At 39.8% G+C, this 21,517-nt stretch overlaps 1 protein-coding gene across 9 annotated transcripts in view; it reads right to left on the reverse strand.

The window, feature by feature from the left end:
- The window catches only part of LOC135220565 (calcineurin subunit B type 2), a 421,288-nt gene that overhangs the window by 20,705 nt on the left and 379,066 nt on the right, over positions 1–21,517 (reverse strand). For all 9 annotated transcript variants that reach the window (XM_064257793.1, XM_064257789.1, XM_064257791.1 and 6 more), the window contains one exon: positions 6,522–6,643. In XM_064257793.1, coding sequence (XP_064113863.1) covers positions 6,522–6,643 — 122 coding nt within the window. The remainder of the gene's footprint in view (positions 1–6,521; positions 6,644–21,517) is intronic.

Genomic DNA, 21,517 nt, shown 5'->3' on the forward strand with positions numbered 1-21,517 from the left:
TTACTAACAAAGATAAATGCAGAATGGTATCGCCTATTTACATAAAAAAGGCAAAATCTTACAATGCGTGAATGGGGAAGAAGTGAGGGAATTCAAATACTTGCTGGCCAGTTTTGCGACTCGAAGCGATGGCTTCACAAAAGGAGAACTTTACTCTAATTGTAGACACCTTCTTGACTCCGTATTGCAGAATATAATGTCTATTCTTGATACTTGAAGGGCAGGAATTTCTCTAAACCTCTTGCAGAACGTTGCTTCTCTGAAGTCTTGCTCTACGTCGAAATAACTCGGTCGCCCACTCCTGACGACGACTTGACCAGAATTCGACCAACTCTCGAGCGACTTTTCCTCTGATCCTTCGTTGGTTCCTTCTTCTCTTATCTCTCTCTGACGATCTCTGCTGCTGATCTCTCACTGATAATCTGATCTGTGGCTCTTACTGATGATCTCTGATCTCTTGTGATTAACTGATGATCTGCTCTCTCCTACTTCGTCCGTTGTATTTATACGGCATTCTGGGGGCGGGGCTTACAGCGAGAGTCACAGACTCCCGAGATTACCGGATCAATTTAGAAGTTTCTCGACGAAGTATTGCATCAGAAGTCGCAGCGTTTCTCACGACACGTTGGCGCCTGTCAAGTTCCACAAAACTCCTGCCAATTCTAGGACCATCATGAGAACAGGCGCTTCCAACACACGAGCAAAAGCATCCGTGCTGCAGAACTTCTCGAAGATGCGTTTTCCTTTCTTTTAACACACAATTCTTTGCTATGAGGCAATTACCATTACACGTCCCCCCGAAAAAAAGAAAAAAAATGAAATCAACTGATTTTATTTTTTTCTAAAGAGAAACAAGAATTAAACAGCAGGGGAACAATTCTGCATAAAGCTTTAATCCATTCAAACACCCACGCTTCTCCACTCACACACTCAATCGTGCGAAAACAGAAAACGGTCACTAGGCTACTCATTCTGAAATCTCTAGAGAGGCTCTATTAGGTATCACATTATCCTTTCCTCTTACTTTTTCAGTTTTCTGAACTCTGATTAAAACTTTGAAATGCTAAAACACCTCTTATGTTTTCTCAAAACTAATTTCTCTCAGTAACAGTCACATCGAACACTGGCGGTGGCCATGGTACGGGGCGTTCTTTATAATTCTGAAGCAAGTTTACATTCATTGACTTTGCTCTACTCTTACCCATATAAATTCTACACGGTATATTTCCCCTCTCCTCTAACACTGAAAAAGGACCTTCGAACTTATAAGATAAAGCGGAACCTTCTTTGCAGACTAATACTAAAACTTTATCTCTTACACGCAAACTTCTCTTTTTTGCTCTTAGATCATGTTTCCCTTTAGTTTTCCCTTGACTCCCGTTCTCCTTCGCTAGTTGCCAACCATCTCTTAAATTGTTTTTATAATACTCAAGATTAGTTATGTAATCTTCTCTACCCTTACTTCTAGGCAAAGGTCCGACCATACTGATAAATACATTTACTCCTAAATGCCCTTGCTCATCATGTGCTAACTTCAAAACTAGCTCATGAAGCTTCCTAGAAACCACTAATTGTTCAGTGATTTCCCCTTTACTACCTGACTTAGGATGAACATGACACAAAACTTCGTCCTTTAAACAAAAAGTTTCCTTACACACATCATCGAGATCATCATCCAGCTCACACTCAAAAATTCGGGTTAGTGTCTCATCCTCTCTCTGCAACTTGACTAGCTCATCCTTATCCAAAATGTTAGAGCTTAATTCATCACCGTAACTAGTACTAGATACCGGTACATTTACTACGTTACTCTCGACAGCTACACCTTCCGTTTGGCTACCACTGTCAACGATAGAGTTAGGTCTCTCAGCCACACTCATGCCAAGATCAACCTCGCCGCCTCTATCCCACTCGTTCAAATCCACGAACTCACTCACGTTCGAATCCACGAACTCATTCTCGTTCGAATCCACCAACAAATTATAACTAACCATAGTCTATGCCTGTATCTAAACCTGACCTAGTTACAACCATTTCAGGCACCGGAATATCCCTCACAACAGGATTCACATTCTTGGATAAAGCTAAGTCATTACCAAAACACATGAAATATTTCGTTACATCTTCCTCATCAAACTTTGGTACTAATTTCAGCACTGCACTCATACCTAACGTATCGGCTTCGTTTTTGTAATCGCCTGTCCGACTGTTATGAGCACTTTCCCTTAACCGAGCAATTACCAACTCATGCATACGTTCTTTCTCTCTTTCTTCCTGCTGCATTACCAACATTTCTCTCTCTTGCTGCATTTTCATTGCTTCTCTCACTTGCTGCATTTTCATTGCTTCTCTCGCTTGCTGCACTTCCATCTCAGCTGCTCTTTCCTCTCTCTCAGCCACTCTTTCCTCTCTCTCAGCCGCTCTTTCATCTCTCTCATACTTTTCTCTTTCTTTCTTTTCAACATACTCACGAAGATGATTCCCCTCTAGACCTAGGAGCTTACCTGACTCAATAAAACTCTTTCACCTTCTCGCTCTTTCTATATTCTCCCTGTTTCAAACTGTTAGTGCTATTCTAAGCAAGGTCACCAAAATGTTATGAACCGACTAGAAAGGTCCGCTTCAGGTTTGATATTATTATAAACAAAAAGAATTCAACACCAACAGTTGAAACTGGAGATACAAATACTATAGAAAGAAACACTAACACAACAAAGGTTTATTTACAAGCTTACTAACAAAGATAAATGCAGAATGGTATCGCCTATTTACATAAAAAAGGCAAAATCTTACAATGCGTGAAATGGGGAAGAAGTGAAGTAATTCAAATACTTGCTGGCCAGTTTTGCGACTCGAAGCGATGGCTTCACAAAAGGAGAACTTTACTCTAATTGTAGACACTTTCTTGACTCCGTATTGCAGAATATAATGTCTATTCTTGATACTTGAAGGGCAGGAACTTCTCTAAACCTCTTGCAGAACGTTTCTTCTCTGAAGTCTTGCTCTACGTCGAAAAAACTCGGTTGTCCACTCCTGACGACGACTTGACCAGAATTCGACCAACTCTCGAGCGACTTTTCCTCTGATCCTTCGTTGGTTCCTTCTTCTCTTATCTCTCTCTGACGATCTCTGCTGCTGATCTCACTGATAATCTGATCTGTGGCTCTTACTGATGATCTCTGATCTCTTGTGATTAACTGATGATCTGCTCTCTCCTACTTCGTCTGTCGTATTTATACGGCATTCTGGGGGCGGGGCCTACGGCGAGCGTCACAGACTCCCAAGATTACCGGATCAATTTAGAAGTTTCTCGGATGAAGTATTGCATCAGAAGTCGCAGCATTTCTCACGACATGTTGGCGTCTGTCAAGTTCCACAAAACTCCTGCCAATTCTAGAACCATCATGAGAACAGGTGCCTTTAACAGACGCGCGAAAGCATCCGTGCTGCAGAACTTCTCGAAGATGCGTTTACCTTTCCTTTAACACGCAATTCTTTGCTATGAAGCGATTACCATTACAGACAGAGTGTACAAGGCAGTGGTCAGACCAGCAATGACATATGGATTGGAAGCAGTACCACTAAAGAAAACAGAGGGCAGAAAGTTGGACGTAAGCAAGATGAGGATGCTTAGATGGATGAGTGGAGTAACCAAAAAGGACAGGGTTAGAAATGAACATATTAGGGGTACAGTAAAGGTCACTGAAGCATCAAAGAAAGTGCAAGAGGCAAGGTTAAGATGGTATGGACACCTGATGAGAAGAGAAGAGCAACACATGGCAAGAGAAGTGATGGACGTGGAGGTGGATGGAACACGAAGGAGAGGAAGACCTAAGACCAGGTGGAGAGATTGCATTAGAGATATGAGGGAGAAGGGAGTATGGGAGGAAATGACACAGGACAGAGGTAGATGGAAGACTCATTAAAAATGGCAACCCTAAATAGGGATAAAGCTGGGAAGAAGAATAATTTACACTAAATACAGCATGAAAATCGCTATGAATTGAGTTAAATACAGAAAAATAATTTTACCTCCACTCTCAGCTGATTTTTCCACACCAAAACACTGATCACTTTGTTTGTATTTTATAATACTATAGCATGTAATATGAGACTACATACAGTATTATTTGATACACTGAAGTAAAGCATAACTTTAAAAGAGACAAGGAAAAGATGCAAATTCGTTATGTTTTTTATTTCATGAGGGTCTCTTGGCGCTTAGGCCTAGCCATTGACAACCAGACTATGGTGCCATCTATTAATGAAAAAAAATAACTAATGTAGTTCACAACAAGACGTATTTAAGTCATATTTTAACTTAAAATTACTTCATATAACAAAAAGTAACCTTGTCCATATAAATTGAGTTTCTAAAGATTAATTTATGCTAAATAGAAGCAAGAATAGTGCTCTGAATTGAGTTAAATACGACAAAATAATCTTACCTTTGCTCTCGGCAGATTTTTCCCAACCAAAACATGATTGGTTTGTTTGTATTTTATAATAAAATAGTAATATAGACTACATACAGTATTATTGGATACAGTGAGGTAAAGGATAACTTTTTAAAAGAGCCAAGGAAAAGATGCATATTTATGTTTGTATATTTTGAGTCAGTCTCAGCACTTAGCCAAAGCCACCGGTAACCAGAGATCGTTGCTACAAACCATGCAGAGGGTAAAACCCAGTTATGAATATATTGAACAGGCGCTGTAAAACCGAAATCCTGGTAACCGATACCAACAGTAACCAGGGGCTGCCTGTAAAATGTGGTTATTTAGTGCTGAAAGGGATATCATGAGTAAAATGGATTTTAAAGGTAAAAGGAGGAAAACCTCGCAGATGCACTATGAAACAATTGTCAGGAGAGGGTGGAAGTAAGGTGGAATAAGAGAACTTGAATGGCGGTAGTACAGTAAATAAGACTTTATAAAAAGGGTTGCCACAATGTGAGGTGCACTGATGGCACTATCCATTATGGGATTTTCTCCTTGCAAGATCCTTCAAGCTGTAGTGACTGGAGCTCTTTCATACGTTGTTTTTTTCAAGTGTGATATTCACTAATGGTAAACAATCAGATAAATAGTCAAGTATATCTAGTTTTACCAGACTACTGTGTAGATAGATTAAACAGCTCTCCTAGGGCTGGCCCGAAGGATTAGATATTTTAGCAACAAGACCTACAGCTTAGTGTAGGATCCAAACCACATCGAGAAATGAATTTCTATCACCAGAAGTAAACTCTTCTGATTCCTTATTGGCAGAGCGGGGTATCGAACCCGGACCTTGAGATCAGTAGTCGAGCACGTTACTGACTCGCCCAATGAGGAACTTGACAATCAGGTAACATTGAAATTTTTTTTTTTTTAAGAACTAGGTAATAGGGGTTATCCATCAAATATCTATACAATAACCAATTATGACTACTGTAATTTGAAGATAGAAGTTGTGTTAATTTTTAAATAGATAAGCTATGAAGCTTACCATTTACTATTCTCCTCAAGCTCTATAAAAATAGTTCCTTGTTGGACGAGTCGGTTATGTGCTCGACTACTGATCTCATTCCAGGACGATTCCCTGCTCTGCAATGCAAAATCAGAGGAATTTATTTCTGGTGACAGAAATTCATTTCTCGATGTGGTTCGGATCCTACAATAAGCTGTAGGGCCCGTTGCCAAGTAACCAATTGGTTCCTAGCCACATAAAAAATATCTTATTCTAGGGGCCAACCCTAAGAGAGCTGTTAATCAGCTCAGTAGTCTGGTAAAACTAAGATACACTTACCTTATCTATAAATATAACCTCAAATAGGAAATTCTTGGCCCTTTCCTATATGTATGTACATATTCACTTCATTATAAAGATTATCTATGTTGTTGCTTTCTCTGATACAGCATCAGACTGACAATGTAAAATCTTCAAAAGGTCAACATCTACCTAATTCAGTAATTTCAATTTATTATTATTGTAATACTTTTTTCCCCCCTTTAAGGTCCAATTCCTTCTACTACCATATAAACTGAATAGTGACTGTCTTTCAACAAAAGAAAATTGCTTGTTATTTCTGAAAGACCTTGAACCCTTTCACTTTTTACCTTGGTTGTTATTCCTGGTGACCTTGAAGTTTTTCTAATGTGCCATCTTTATCTGGGCTACCCTAACCTTTTATACACGACATTCGTACCAACACCCTCCAGCACACATTCATTCCAATTATTCAGAAGATTTTCTAGGTATCTTACTATATCCAATGTTTCATTAGGAGAGAAGGAATTTATCATTTTGTACAAAAGCTAAATTTTGGCAAAGTGCATGGTTGCACTAAACTTTACTGGGAAAATAATTTCAGCACTAAAAATTTATGAAAGGCATATAACCCAAAGAAGTTTCTAGTCCTTATTAATTACAGTGCTACAAGTGTCAAGTTTACTACAAAGTATTAAAACAATTTTACTTCAGTAAAATTCAAAGAAATGTAGAACCATAAATAAATTATGAATAATAGTACCGCAACTCACCTGGAATAGTTCCCCATTCGAAATGAAGCCATCATTATCCATGTCATATATACGGAAGGCAAATCTCATCTTGCTCTCTTTGTCACCCTTCACACTGAACTGTGACATACCCTGGATGAATTCTGTTGTAAAGGATTGAAAAATGAACACAGGAATGCAAAAATACTTCAGAAAATAACCAGTGATAAAATCAGTAACTGAAATACCATATTAGCTGCTTGATCAACTTATAATATTGAGAGAAATTATTCAAAACACATTATGTACACCATTATGGAAATCTTTTCGTGAAAAAGAAATAGGAGGAAAGTTGAATGTCATCAGAAATTAATGCATTACAAACAAATCAATCCAAGTTACTCACTATACTAATACTTGATGAGAAAAGATAACTCGTGTATATTATTCATTATCGCCGTTTGTGTTACAGAAATAAGTAAATGAAAATATTGCTTAAATTCAACTTTATCTCAAACTTTTAGTGTTGATAAGATTAAAGTGCAACACAAATGGCTTCTGAGCAATAAGTATAAGCTGTCAATATGTAAGTATAAGGCTTTTATATTATACTATGATAGATCATAAAAATATACACATATATGCATCTGAAAGTCAACATGTAATAGGAAAGGCATGTCTACCATAAAACCATTCAAGTTCTCTATTAATTCAAATCAAAACTGAATAGACAACCTTAAGGTTGATGATGCATGCTCTTAGCCCTGTTAATTTAATGTGCATGATTAAATCCACCTTTCACCATCATTGGCCAATAATGTGCTGAATAGCATCTGCACATATGACAGCTAATGGTAAGATGCTTTGACTGATATTGAACACTAAAGTGAGAAAAATTTAAATGATTCAATGCTGGAAACCAGTGAATGAGAAGACAGTTAATCTGATGTTTTCATAATTTCACTCCAAAAGAAGGCCATCTCTTCTGATACTTCCAACTCTGACCTGAACAGTTGAGATGGTGAGGGTTGGTCTCTGAACCCTAGCCCCAAAAATTAATTTTATATAATTATTTTTTAATTAACCTTCAGTATCTAATAGAGGAGATGAATTATTATGCTAAATTTTGTCGAGATTATTTGAGGAAAAGTGATACATTTCAGTGGCGGGATGCAATACCACTGACATTGTGTAATATATAATCATATGGATTACAATGGGTATTATAAATGCCACAGAAACTAAAATATTGGGTCTCAAACAAATTATATTAATTACCAAGTATTTCACATACCATGAGATTTGGCTAAGTCATGCAATTATCTTGGTACATTCATGCACATAATAACTGTGGCAGAAGAAAATACAGATACAGTAGTACCTCGAGATACGAAATTAATCCGTTCCGAGGCGCCCTTCATATCAGGAGGTTTTCGTATCTTGGAACACATTTTACATGTAAAATGGCTAATCCGTTCCAAGCGCTCCAAAAACACCCCAGTAAATTTCATAATAAAGCTAAATCGACCTATAAACAATGAAATACTACAACAAATTGGACCATTCAATACCTAACTTAATAACGTAATGCAAATTAACCTGTAAATAATGTGCAAGCTTACCTTTCGAGTGAGGCTATCTCCGAAAGTGGCGGCAGAGGAGGAGGAGGACAAACGGCAGATACGTATGTACATACGTATGTACACTTAACTTTACGAAACACATAAAAAAAATGTAAGGAAAACTAAACTAAAATTTATGAAACACATTAACAAAACTGTAACACTTAACTTTACAAAAAACTAAAATAAAAAAAAAAAAAAATAAAAAAAATAAAAAATTCTTTTTTTTATTCTTAACTTTTTTTTTACTTTACATATTTATTTTTTTTTTTTAAACAGAATTTCAACTTCATCACCACTTTCAACTTTCTGTTTTTTATCACTTGGTTCTTCCTTTTTGCTTACTCCTGCTAATGCTAAAGGCCTCTTTAAAAAATAACGATCCAAGGAACATTGCTTCTGCCTACTTTTCACAATGTTCCTGAAACGACTCGGGCAAATGTCATTGAACTGCGTAAGCATATGACCTGTGTGAGCCTTTTCGGGGTATCTTTTTTCTATAAACGATTGCACTTTATAAAAAGCGGCTAGAACATCCTTAATTTCTGCTGTTGTCATAGAGTCCTCCTCCTCTTCCTCGCCGCTACTAGAGAACTCCTCTTGAACGACGTTATGTTGCATGGCCTCCAACTCCTTCAGGTCATCCGTCGTAAGCTCCTCTTGGTGCTCCTCGAGAAGGTCGTTGATGTCGTCCTTGTTGATGACCAGCCCCATGGACTTGCCGAATGCAACGATCTCGTCAAGATCTGGTTGGGAAACAGTTTCGGGATCTTCAACTGTTTCTGAATCTACTAGTCAGAGTTGACATTGTGATGGTGTTTGTGTCATGTGTATTTTTTTTTTTTTTTTTTTTTTTTTACAGAATTTCAACTTCATCACCACTTTCAACTTTCTTGTTTTTTATCACTTGGTTCTTCCTTTTTGCTTACAATTTTCTGTTTTTTATCACTTGGTTCTTCCTTTTTGCTTACTCCTGCTAATGCTAAAGGCCTCTTTAAAAAATAACGATCCAAAGAACATTGCTTCTGCCTACTTTTCACAATGTTCCTGAAACGACTCAGGCAAACGTCACTGAACTGCGCAAGCATACGACCTGTGTGAGCCTTTTCGGGGTGTCTTTTTTTTCTATAAACGATTGCACTTTATGAAAAGTGGCTAGAACATCCTTAATTTCTGCCGTTGTCATAGGGTCCTCCTCCTCTTCCTCGCTGCTGCTAGAGAACTCCTCTTGAACGATGTTATGTTGCATGGCCTCCAACTCCTTCAGGTCATCCGTCGTAAGCTCCTCTTGGTGCTCCTCGAGAGGGTCGTTGATGTCGTCCTTGTCGACGACCAGCCCCATGGACTTGCCGAGTGCAACGATCTCGTCAAGATCTGGTTGGGAAACAGTTTCGAGATCGTCAACGGTTTCTGAATCTACTAGTCAGAGTTGACATTGTGATGGTGTTTGTGTCATGTGTATTTTAAAAAAATTTCTCATTTCTTTCCACAGAAAATGGAAAAAGAAGAGCACCTCTTGAGTGACGACATATATGATATGATTGACCAAGATCTCTCTCGTGGAATAAGTGACAAAGATCTTTCACACCATGGGATAACTGGAAACTTTGCAAGGTTGGTAGAATCTCCACTCCCTGCTGAACAGAGGGTGTTGACCAATCATTTACAACATGCATACCAGTACTATAATCAAGGCACTTCAGTTTATGTTGAAGGACAGCAGCCGAACATTCAGTACCAAAATCAGTTGCAGAGAGAGCATTTGGTTGAACAGGGTTTTGATGGACACGAGGGCCAACAGAGTCATGAGGTGCAACAATTAGTAGATAATTATCAAGACGGGCAGCCGTTAATGAACACTACGCACTGGCCTTGTGGGAGATTGCCGTCTCCGTTATTGTATCGCCAGCGATTTCTTTATCTTTTATCTAGAAAAGAAGCAGCCGTTCCATCTCGTCGTGCATGCGGGTCCTCTTGCTGGACAAAATAGTGATGCCCTTGGAAGGTGTAGCTGCTTTGATGACATCCTTCTGTTTAAGGATGGTGCCTATTGTCGACAGATTTCAGCCGTATTCCTTGGCGATCACTCTCAATCGCATACCAGCTTCATACTTCTTGATAATCTCCATCTTTGTCTCCAAAGAGAGCATTCGCTTCTTTCCGTGAATTTCAACTTTCTTGGGACCCATGACTACGTTATCTTGTATGTAATTTACGTATAAGTAGAATAAAGTTTTCACACAACACGATAAAGTACGTATACTGCAATGAAATCACTAATGAATTTACGTTACTAAACGAAATCGTTAGACAGAACGAATACCGTGTGCGTATGATAACGATGCTGGTACCGAGTGGCCGAGGCACGCCACCACGTACATAGATGCATGATGGGAGGGATGCTGGCCAATAGGAGAGAAGGATCTCATGGCCGCGACTAGCATCAGGAACCAATGGGAGAGCAGGAGGATGCTGGCGAGTCTACTAAGTTGGCGGCGCGCGAGTTTCAAAATTGTTATCGGTGGTTCGGGCGAATCTCGGACTTTACAGAAACCTTTCGTATCTTGAAAACTTTTCGTACGCAGAGCCGTTAAATTTTTCCTATTGGTTTTCGTACCTCAAGTTTTTCGTAAGTTGAGCCTTTCGTATCTCGAGGTACCACTGTAAAACTAATTCTAGTGCACCCAATGCTTGAATATCTTCATAACCTCTGTGTGGATCTTATTACCTGGTAAAACCTCTTTTTAAATGAAAGTATGCTCCCTTTCAAAGAAAGGTTTTCAAAGCACATAATTTCAAAGGCCTGACAAATAGGACATCAAAGTCTATCAGTTGTATGAGACAGAACTGGGTATGTGTAATGTGTTTGATTTTATAGTTTATTGTGAGAAAAGCCATAACCTTAAAAGAGTATTCAAACTCATGCAGCAGTACCTCTATCAATGTGATTATCAAGGTTATCACACATTCATGGATAACTATGGCATAACAAATCTGTGAACCTGACACAGGAGCTCTACAAACAAGGTACATATCAGTGGCACTTCACGCCTTTCTCAAAGTGCACCAAAGGTACTTGAGGATTTACCAGGCTGGTTAGGTTGATATCCACTATGTAATAAAGAGGACTTTGTTCATGGCAAGGAAGCCAAAAAATCTGAGCAGCAGACCACAGTCATGCAACACCCTGTTGCTATTAATAATTACATAAAATATATAGAGTTGATCACTTTGACCAGATGATAAAATACTACAGCTTCATGAGGAATAATGTACGGTGAAATAGCCAAAGCAATTGTGTAAGTCTGACTAGACACTACTTTGCAGAATGCATTTCTTCTGTGCTGCAAATACGTGGCAGATGAAAAAAAGCTGACCTTCCTGCAATTTCATGTGGTAGCATATGAGACATTGCTGAATTCTGATTCTGAACGTGGCTTATAAGGGACTATGTCATACTTTTGGTGCACCTTGAGAAAGGCATGAAGTGTCACTGGTATGTACCTCATTTTTAGAGCTCCCAGAGATTTATGCCGTAGTTATCCATGAATGTGTGATAACCTTGATAATCACATTGATAGAGGTACTGCTGTATGAGTTTGAATATACATAGTCTTGTAAAGGTTATGGCTTTCTCACAATAAACTATAATATCAAACACATTACATGTACCCAGTTCTGTCTCACACAACTGATAGACTTAGATGTCCTATTTGTCAGGGTTTTGGGATTATGTACTTTAACAGGTTTTGGGTGGTGGACGAAGCCACTCATGGTGAGCATGAATATTACATGCCATCGATTTGGGAGAATTGGGCGGGAAAGAGGTTCAAGTACTTCTATTGCCCATATTTTACTAATGGCAAGTTTTAGGCTGGCTCAGAACAACAATTAGGCAGTCTATATATTTTTAATGGTAAAATGTTTAAGATGACTTTGAAATTATATTAATAATATAACCTAAAAGATTAATACAGTAATAGGTTAGTAATTTTAGGTATATTTGAAATAGGATGTTATTTAAGGTTTACATTTGGTATCTGAAGTTTCAAGATAGGCAGTTATAGGCATTTTTAGTGGTGGTTCTAATTATTCGTGGGTTTTAACTATTCTCGGGGGTGTCTGGTACACATCCCCCCCGAATACGGGGGGAACACTGTAAAGGCGCTGTTAACCAGAGATTGGTGCTGCTGTTAACTAGAAATTGGCGCTGTTAACCGGATATCGGCGCTGCTAACCAGAGATCGGCACCGAAAATCCAGTTAACAGCGTCGCTAGACAAGCGCTGTAAAACCAGATAGCCATTAACTGATACCGCTGTTAACCGAGGGCTGCCTGTATAGTATTATAAATACTGTAAAGTGAAAAAAAGCCTAGCTTTAATCCTTTGGGTGTTTAGAGTATGTAAAAATATAATAAGGTTTTATACAGTGTACTGGTAGCTGTAGTGTTCAAGTTACATAATTCGTCTTATGATAATCTGATTTTATGAGAGAACAAATTACAATAGCCCAACTTTATTCCATCTTCTAGTTACATAAATTTAAAAACAACAAAAGAGAATGATGAAAGTACTTTTTTAAAGTTATACTCGTTGCGTTAACGTGTACAGCCATGAACAACTGAACGAGAAAAAACTTTTTTTTTTTTTTCCTACATACAACCTTCGGTTTGGCTTGTATTTCATTCATCATACTACAGTACAGTACTACCGTAATTATTATAAATGAAGTTAAGTAGAACATGACTGAGATATCTTAATGTAATAACTTTATTCGCTACAGATCAAAGATCAATATAGATCAAAGATCAATAGGGAAATATACTGTTAAATTTAAACCTAGTTATAGCTGAGGCTGAGAAAACTGTTCAAGTTGCTAATGACCATTATCATGCATTGGCAACAATGATAAAACCCCAGTAAACATATGCCATCACACACAACAGTAGATAAAATTGAGATAAAATCATTTTAATCAAAACTACTGCGCTTGAAAGAACACATTTTACCGTTGGTTTCACACTGATAAAAGACAAATAACGTAAAGTTCGCATTACGATGATATAAAGGAAAATTGCGAATGGAATCACGTATTGTTTTACTCAATAAACATGCCGCCAATGTAATCTGTTAAAGAAAAAAAAAATTAGTTCAAAATCACAACGAGAAATATTCAAGTCATATTTCCACCTAAAAACATGTTGTATAAGGAAAAATAACCTTGTCTCATGTCATTATCTAGATATTCGTTTATGCTAACTAGAAGCAAGAAAATTGGCTCAAACTGCTGAGGCTGAGAAAACTGTTCAAGTTGCTAATGACCATTATCATGCATTGGCAACAATGATAAAACCCCAGTAAACATATGCCATCACACACAACAGTAGATAAAATTGAGATAAAATCATTTTAATCAAAACTACTGCGCTTGAAAGAACACATTTTACCGTTGGTTTCACACTGATAAAAGACAAATAACGTAAAGTTCGCATTACGATGATATAAAGGAAAATTGCGAATGGAATCACGTATTGTTTTACTCAATAAACATGCCGCCAATGTAATCTGTTAAAGAAAAAAAAAATTAGTTCAAAATCACAACGAGAAATATTCAAGTCATATTTCCACCTAAAAACATGTTGTATAAGGAAAAATAACCTTGTCTCATGTCATTATCTAGATATTCGTTTATGCTAACTAGAAGCAAGAAAATTGGCTCAAACTGCCTTAAATATGGTGAAAAACTCATATTCACCATCAGCTGATTACCCAACCAAAACATTGGGCGCTCCGAGGAATATTGGCTTAGATTTACCATAGTATTTTATAATACAATAATATGAGAATACATAAATTATTATTGGATATAATGAAGTAATGTATAACTTTTTAAAAGATTTATGGAAAAGATGCATATTTTACTTTTTCTTCTGTGCTTATCTTAATTTTTGTCACTATGCTATCTACATAGCAGCAGCATCTCAAGCTTGTACGGTCGTACCTCAATTTTTTGCTCGTGTAACAAAGCAAAAAATCGACCCAGTTGCACAGTTATATTTTGTACTTCTATCCCATGGAAAAACAAACAAATTGCAGTGTTGCAAAATTGAATATATATATGCGAGTTTTGTCTTTTAAAATCAATTTATGCAACAATTGTAAATATATGTTATAAAATCATGATTCAATCATATAAATTAAAATATTATTTCTGGGCTCAGCCTGTGTTGCTCCGTGAAATAGGTTCCTTTGATACTATTTCTAGGCATAAATATTGCTATTCATACCAGAGAAAGAGAAACGTTAGTGCCAAGGTAAATGGCTCGCTCCCCTTGTAATAAAAGGTGTCGGTATATATAAAGAGCGAGTGAATACCACTACCAGAGGTACCCTGCCATTTAGCTTCTTCCTCCGCCAAAACCCCATCAACAGAGAAGCCGCACTATAGCCCCGCTACCCTTTACTACTACAGTGAGCGCCTCTGACGTCATTCCTTCTGATAGCGTCACCACCATTACACGCGTCTTGCTTGTGCTCTGTGTTTTTGCGCTGACTTTGGATTTATCTTCTGTTTTCACAATGGATCAAGCTTCTCCATCAAGTTAAGTACTGCTGTTATGGTTTTTTGATCTCATTATACAGATCTTTTCCATTTTATTATGTTTAGGAGGAGATTAGGTAGCGTGAGCTTCATGGTTCCCGCGCCGACCTCTCTCTCCCAGACCGCATGGCAGCTCCCTCACTCTTTGGTCTCTCATACCATCAGAGTTACCTTAGCAGTACTTTTTATTATTCCATAACTGTTTTATTGTGTTTTTCATGCAGTCAGCTTGAATTTATTCAGTCTAGCCTTTCACGGGGTCCCCCTACTCCGTCCGCATGTTTCGGTAGCCTAGACTAGTCAGATCCCAACTCATTAAGTCTCTCTCCCTTACGTTAGGACCTAGTCCCTTCGTTTTATGTCCTGGCTCCTAGTCTCCTGCCCCCTTATTTGGTACGGCATACCGACTAGCCGCCTTAGGGTTAAGCTAACACACCCAAGTCGCCAGACTTGCAATTAGCCTACCCCTCCTGGACACCCTTTCTTATGCTGTTTTAGTATCACCCCCCACGTGTTAGACTAGCTTATATTTTATTAATTTATTATTTTGTCATTTTATATTTATGTGTATATTTCTAAGGTTATTTGTTGTTGTATGCTATATGCGGCTTCAGGGCCGGTTGGCCCCTTGAGATCATTGGCCTTACATACCGTGTGTCTGTTCACCAGGCTGGGAAGGTTTCCAGTTGATCGCGTACGAGCCACCCCATTGCTGACCTCATTCCCCCCTCCCCCTCCGCACCATGCCCACCCACCACGGTGGAGTGATGACTCGCTCGCTACGCAGCTAGCTATCCGAGTCCGCATGAGAGGGGGAGTTCTCTCGGAGGTAGGTGGGGGTGGATACACTCAGCGCTCGGGCTGGCCATACTCAGTTGCCTTGCTCGGGGCTCGGGGACTCTCCCCCCTCCCTCCCTGCACCGTACTACGGTGAGCCACCAGGCAAGGGAGGTGGGACCACCTCCCCTCCGCCCCCCGCATTCCCCGCCCCCCGCATTCCCCGCCCACCACCCTAGTACTCCCTTCTCTCCGCTCCGGCGGTCTCAGCTCCGGCCAACACCGGACCTGACTCAAGAATGTTTAGTCATAGGCCTTGGCCTTAGGGTATCATCCACCGTACACGTGTACAGTTGTTTCCCCATTATATATAGCATTACACACAACCTAGTCTGTTTATGTCTGGTATGTCACTCTTGGGTTTTCTGTTCCACTGTCTCGCTTCCGCTCTTGCAGTGGCTTGCGGCATACTCTGGCCCCCTGCGGAGTTCATTCATATCTCTCCCCCTCTTATATACACGGAGCTATGCATAGCAGTGCAGCAGTTACCTTGACATAGCCACACTGGTCTGGTTCTCCGGAGCCACTCCGGCGCTATGAACCTTGTTATTTTGCATATGTGACTGCATGCATACATACATACAGTGGTCCCCCCGTATTCGCGGGGGATGCATACCAGACCCCGCCGCGAATAGTTAGATTCCGCGAATGTTTGGAACCCCTAAAAAACGCTAAAAACTGCCTATTTTGTTAGTTAAAACTTAAGAAAAACCACTAAAAATTTTCATACTTGGTTTTTTTAATAGTTTTATCACAAAAAGTGCATTTTATGATGAAATTGATAACAAAAACCAGGAATTTGTGGATATTTCTCATAGAAAAATACCGCGAATAATGCAGGGAAACGTTCCCGAGAGAAATCCGCGAATGTGTGAGTCCGCGAATCCGGAGAACGCGAATACGGGGGGTCCACTGTATATATACAGGCGGTCCCCGGGTTACGACGGGTCCATCTTACGACGCTTTTTCTTAAATATTCATTGAAAAATCCGCCCTGGGTTACGACGCTTGTTCCGAGGTTACGACGCTGACACTTCCATTATAGTTTAGCACGGTATATTAATAAAAATAAGTTTTTGGTTAAATTACAACAAAAATTTTGAGGTTATGATGATTTTCGACACTTTTTATGTCGTATTTTTTAAATTTTTTTTAGTGACGCCTCATATGCGGAACTAGTTTCCGAGCGAATGAATACACTAGCTTGGGATGCGCAATAATGAAAAAATCATTGCTTGTTTCCAGTATACGTAATTAACAAAACTAAGTTTCTGGTTAGATTACAACGCAAATTCCAAGGTTACGACGGTTTTTTATGCCTTTTAACGATACCTCATACGCAGAACTAGTTTCTGAGCGGAGGGCGCATAAATTAATTTACGCTATTAAACTGTAAGGTAACCATAGTCAAGGATAAGGAACGCATTCTCAAACAGTATGCATATCCTTTAAAACAAAACAGCAAAATATCATTGAAACATTATTTCACTTAAAGAATCCATTTATACTCTACTTAGACTTGGATATAAAAACCATAGTTTCTCTCTCTCTCTCTCTCAACCTGCCAACATTTACTCAAAGATGACCACCTAGACGTAATTTTGACTCATCATCCTCACTTTGGTGGCTGCTAAACTGTCTGTTGGAGTCGTTGTGATAATAGAATACGATCTCATATATGTTATTTTGTAACTGATATACTGATGATTCAATGCTGTAATTTTTTTTTCTATTGATTTCTGATGTACTGTACGTAACTGCTAATATGTAACTTTGTTTGACGTCTTTGGGCGTAATAAATTTATTAAATAATCTCTCTCTCTCTCTCTCTTTTTGTATTTTCCGACGAAAATAATCACTAATTAGTGTATTTTGATGTTTATTTTCATGACTAAATACATTTTTATAATACAAAAATGATTTACTAATTTTCAAATATTAATTTTGATTAATACTGTATTAGTAAGTTTAATAAGTTGAAATGATATCACATAATAAAAATAACTAAATCTCTCTCTCTCTCTCTCTCTCTCCCTCTCTCTCTCTCGTCTCTCTCTCTCTCTCTCTCTCTCTCTCTCTCTCTCTCTCTCCCTCCCCTACAAAGATGTATGTTTTTTTGTATGATAAATAAATGATTTACTATTTTCAAATATTAATATTAATTTATACAGCGATAATATCAATTCATTAAAGAAAATACCATAGTGAATTAGTAAGATTTTAGCTTATATTTAAAAAATTATGGAAGAATGAAGGAAATCCCAGTCTTCTTCCAGTAACCTTTTCTCGAGATCCAGGTACTAAAACTGTCAGATGTATCAAGTTCTGTGACAGCCAGGATGGGGAAGTGCTCATGAAAATTCCCCCCCCCCCCTCTCTCTCTCTCTCTCTCGCTTCTCTCTCTCTCTCTCTCTCTCATCTCCTCTCTCTCGTCTCTCTCTCTCTCTCTCTCTCTCTCTCTCTCTCTCATTTACTGAGACTCGAGATTTTTATGTACTTGTACTTTTTGTTTTTAATACTTTCAAATAATAATAATAATAATAATAATAATAATAACTAATTACAAAATTCATATGTGATAGTATTTTAAAGAAATACAATACGTACAAATCTATCCATGTCACTTTTAATTAAGGTTAACTCTCTCTCTCTCTCTCTCTCTCTCTCTCTCTCTCTTGCCACACAAGATAATAATGTGTCATAGTGGTAACTCCCTCCCTCTCTTTCGCTGGAAGCGTTATAAGTATTTTTTGAGAGAACAGAGAGAGATAAACACTTTCTCTCTCTCTCTCTCTCTTTTACCGAGATGAAAGAATTTTTATGGTACTAGTATGTAAAATGTTTATTGATAATTTCAGTTATTTAATAATAATAATAATAATAATAATAATAATAATAATAATAATAATAATAATAATTACAAAATTCATAATGGTCGTATTTTAAAGAGATGAAAATGACCTTTCCATTTCACTTGTAAGGATAATTCCTCTTTCTTACTGAGATGAGAGAATTTTTATGGTAGATGCACATGTTTACTATATTTTCAAATAATAATGATAATAATAATAGAAGTGGTAATAATACGATAACTAATTTCAAAAGAAAATTCTTCCCTTCGTCTTTTTCTGTATCAATTTCCCTACCTCATAACTCCAGTGACACTCGGAGCTTAACAATGCCATACAATGGTCAACGAATTTAATGGTTTTATGAAATATCTCTCTCTCTCTCTTGTATTTTAATGAAAATATACAGTAATTTGTGAATACACAGTGTTGCACATGAAAAAAGTAAATTAGTGATAATTTTAGAGATATGGCCCTAAGAAAAATTGCAAATTAGTGAAATTTTCCCTGTGGACATGTTTTCAAGAACGTCGTTCCGGCTTACGACGATTTTCGGGTTACGACACGTCTTAAGAATGGAACCCCTGTCGTAACCCGGGGACTGCCTGTATATATTACTCTGGTTAGTAGGCTCCACTCTGGCGCCTACTACATTAGACTTATAACATTAAGTTCAACATTAAGTTCTATAACCTCCCTGGAGGTTGTCATGATACTCATGTATCCTTTGACTTACAGGTCATCTGTTGCCAGGAAACCGGCTGTAACACCATCTTGCAGGACCCCTGCGGCCATGAAGTCTGCTGCTCCCACGCCGGGTGCGCCGTGCGAGTCAATGACTTCTTGGTGTGGCATCACGACAACTGCCACACTTGCTACGCCTTGGTCGAAGCAGCCTCTAATGGGGTAAGTCTCCATTATCAATGGCACTGAGTCCATTCGTTCGCTTAATATATTAACTTACGTGCATATTTTCGAACTGAATTGTTTTGATTCATACAATTCAATCGTCTTCTCTCTATGGCTAACTCTAACCCTTCTTACAGGTTTTGGAAGCAGAGAGGGTAGCAGCCTTAACATCCTTGAAGGCCTGGGTCGGAGGTTTCGGGAGGAAATCTCCCAAAGGCCGCCCGTACATCTTGGCCCAGGACATGGCCGACCTAGTCTTCCCCGGCGCGAAGAGGGGCTCGGTCGTGGACCCCCAAGTTGCTGCTCCGCTCATCGATGACATCCAGGCTATGGTCTCGCTTCAGGCGGAAGGGGAACTGACGGAGGACGTCGCAGAGGACGTTGCGGCCCTCAACTTGGACTTAGAGCCCATGACTGTAGATGTCATGGGCCCAGGTAAGGGTGTACTTGAGGCAGGTCCTGTATGGGCTCAAGGGCTTTCCTTGAGTTCTTCTCCTTCTCCTATCCCTTCCACTTCCACTTCTTTCCGGGGCTTCACGGAGAAGCAGAGGTCGGTACGACCAAAAACTTCTTCCGTGATCCCCAAGGTCAAGTCGTCTACGGACTTTAAACCCAAGTCGAAGTCGATGCCAAAGAAGTCAGCCCCTTTGTCTATCCAGAAGTCCTCGGCTCACCATACCGGGGCGGATAAACCTAAGGTTGTTTCTTCTTCGGCTCTGCGGTCCCCCAAGCATAGGTCTCGGAAGGAGAAGACCCAGTCTTCCTCCTTCGACCCCGTAGCTTTCTCCTCCAATATCTTGGAGAGGGTGGGAGACGTTGTCGGGAATCTAGTCAACACTAGGTTTCAGGAGATGTTCTCCCAGCTTTCCAGCACAGTCGAGGCCTCAGGTCAGTCGATCCAATCCCTGTCGGAGAGGATGGCTGCCAAGGAAAATGCTATGACGGGCATCAGGGACTCGCTGGCGGCAGGACCCTCTCATTCCGGTCAGGTAGCAATACCTGCCGTCATGCCGGATTCGTCTAAGCTCCCGGAATTTAAGCCTAACAACCCATAGAGGATTGCGGCATACGCTCCGTTCGTGAACGGTATGCTCTCCATCGAAGGTATTGGGACTCGGAGGTTGGAAGACTTCGAGTGCTATCCCAAGAACCTTCAACCTCCATTCATGGGCTACATCAGGTTAACTGACGCAGCCATGATGCGAGAGGATAAGGTCCCGAAGGAGACTGTCATCCTCCCTCGGGAACAGGCACAGCAGTCTTGGGTAAGGAGTCTGGATGAGTGGGAGTGTGAGAACACTCGCCTCACAGCCTTCAAAAGCCCTTTCACCATTTTTACCACAGTGGAAGGCACTCCGCTCCCACTTACCTATAAGGTAGTGGAAGCTACATACCAGGCAGCTCTTAAGGACGGGCCTATGCCTCAGCTCCGGGAGACGGAGCCGACCTCCCTTCTGATCCCCGGATCAGAAAACTACTTCGAGGGTGCAACACCCACCTTCACAGTAGAGAAGCTGAAACCCGACTGCGCCACAACGCTTTTCAGCGAGAGGCTCCCCAGGCTGTCTGAATTACTAATTCAGACTGAGTTCGACGCCCGGACCAGGCTCAGCAGGTCTCTCTCATCCTTGACGATGGCGGAGATGACGGCTCTCGTTTACGAACAAGAGCTGTTATTTAAGGTCATGGCAAAGTCGTTACTGCATACAGTGCAGTGCGACTTCTATGACTGTCGTCGCAAGGAGGAACTGCAGAAAGCATGTTCTGGGTGAGGCTACCATCCGCCACGAGCGTAACAGGCTCATCCCTGCTTCAATTTGGGGAACAGACCTCTTCCTTGCTCCGGTAGTGGCAGAGGTGCTGCACGAGGCCTCTAAGGTGAACCAGAGCCTGAAGGTCAGATGGGGTTTAGTTAATAAGCATAAACCGGAATCCTCCGGAACTAACCCCAGGTTGAAAAAGAAGCCTAGGAAGTTCCAGTCCTTCCAGGCTTCACAACAGGCTCTGGTCCAGGCAGTACAGGTACCTCAGGTACTACAGCACTCCACTTCAAAGGCTCACCCACAACAGCAGTATCTGATTGTGGCTCAACCACCCCAACAGCCCCAGCCATCAACCTCCTTTGCTGTCTCCCCAGCCTATAACTCTGCTTTTGAGGCTCAGGCCTTTCAGCCCTTTAATAGGTTTGCCAGAGGCAGTCGGGCCAGGGGTGCCTCTCG

This window comes from Macrobrachium nipponense, chromosome 2 (assembly GCF_015104395.2).
Source record: "Macrobrachium nipponense isolate FS-2020 chromosome 2, ASM1510439v2, whole genome shotgun sequence".
Classification (NCBI taxonomy): domain Eukaryota; kingdom Metazoa; phylum Arthropoda; class Malacostraca; order Decapoda; family Palaemonidae; genus Macrobrachium; species Macrobrachium nipponense.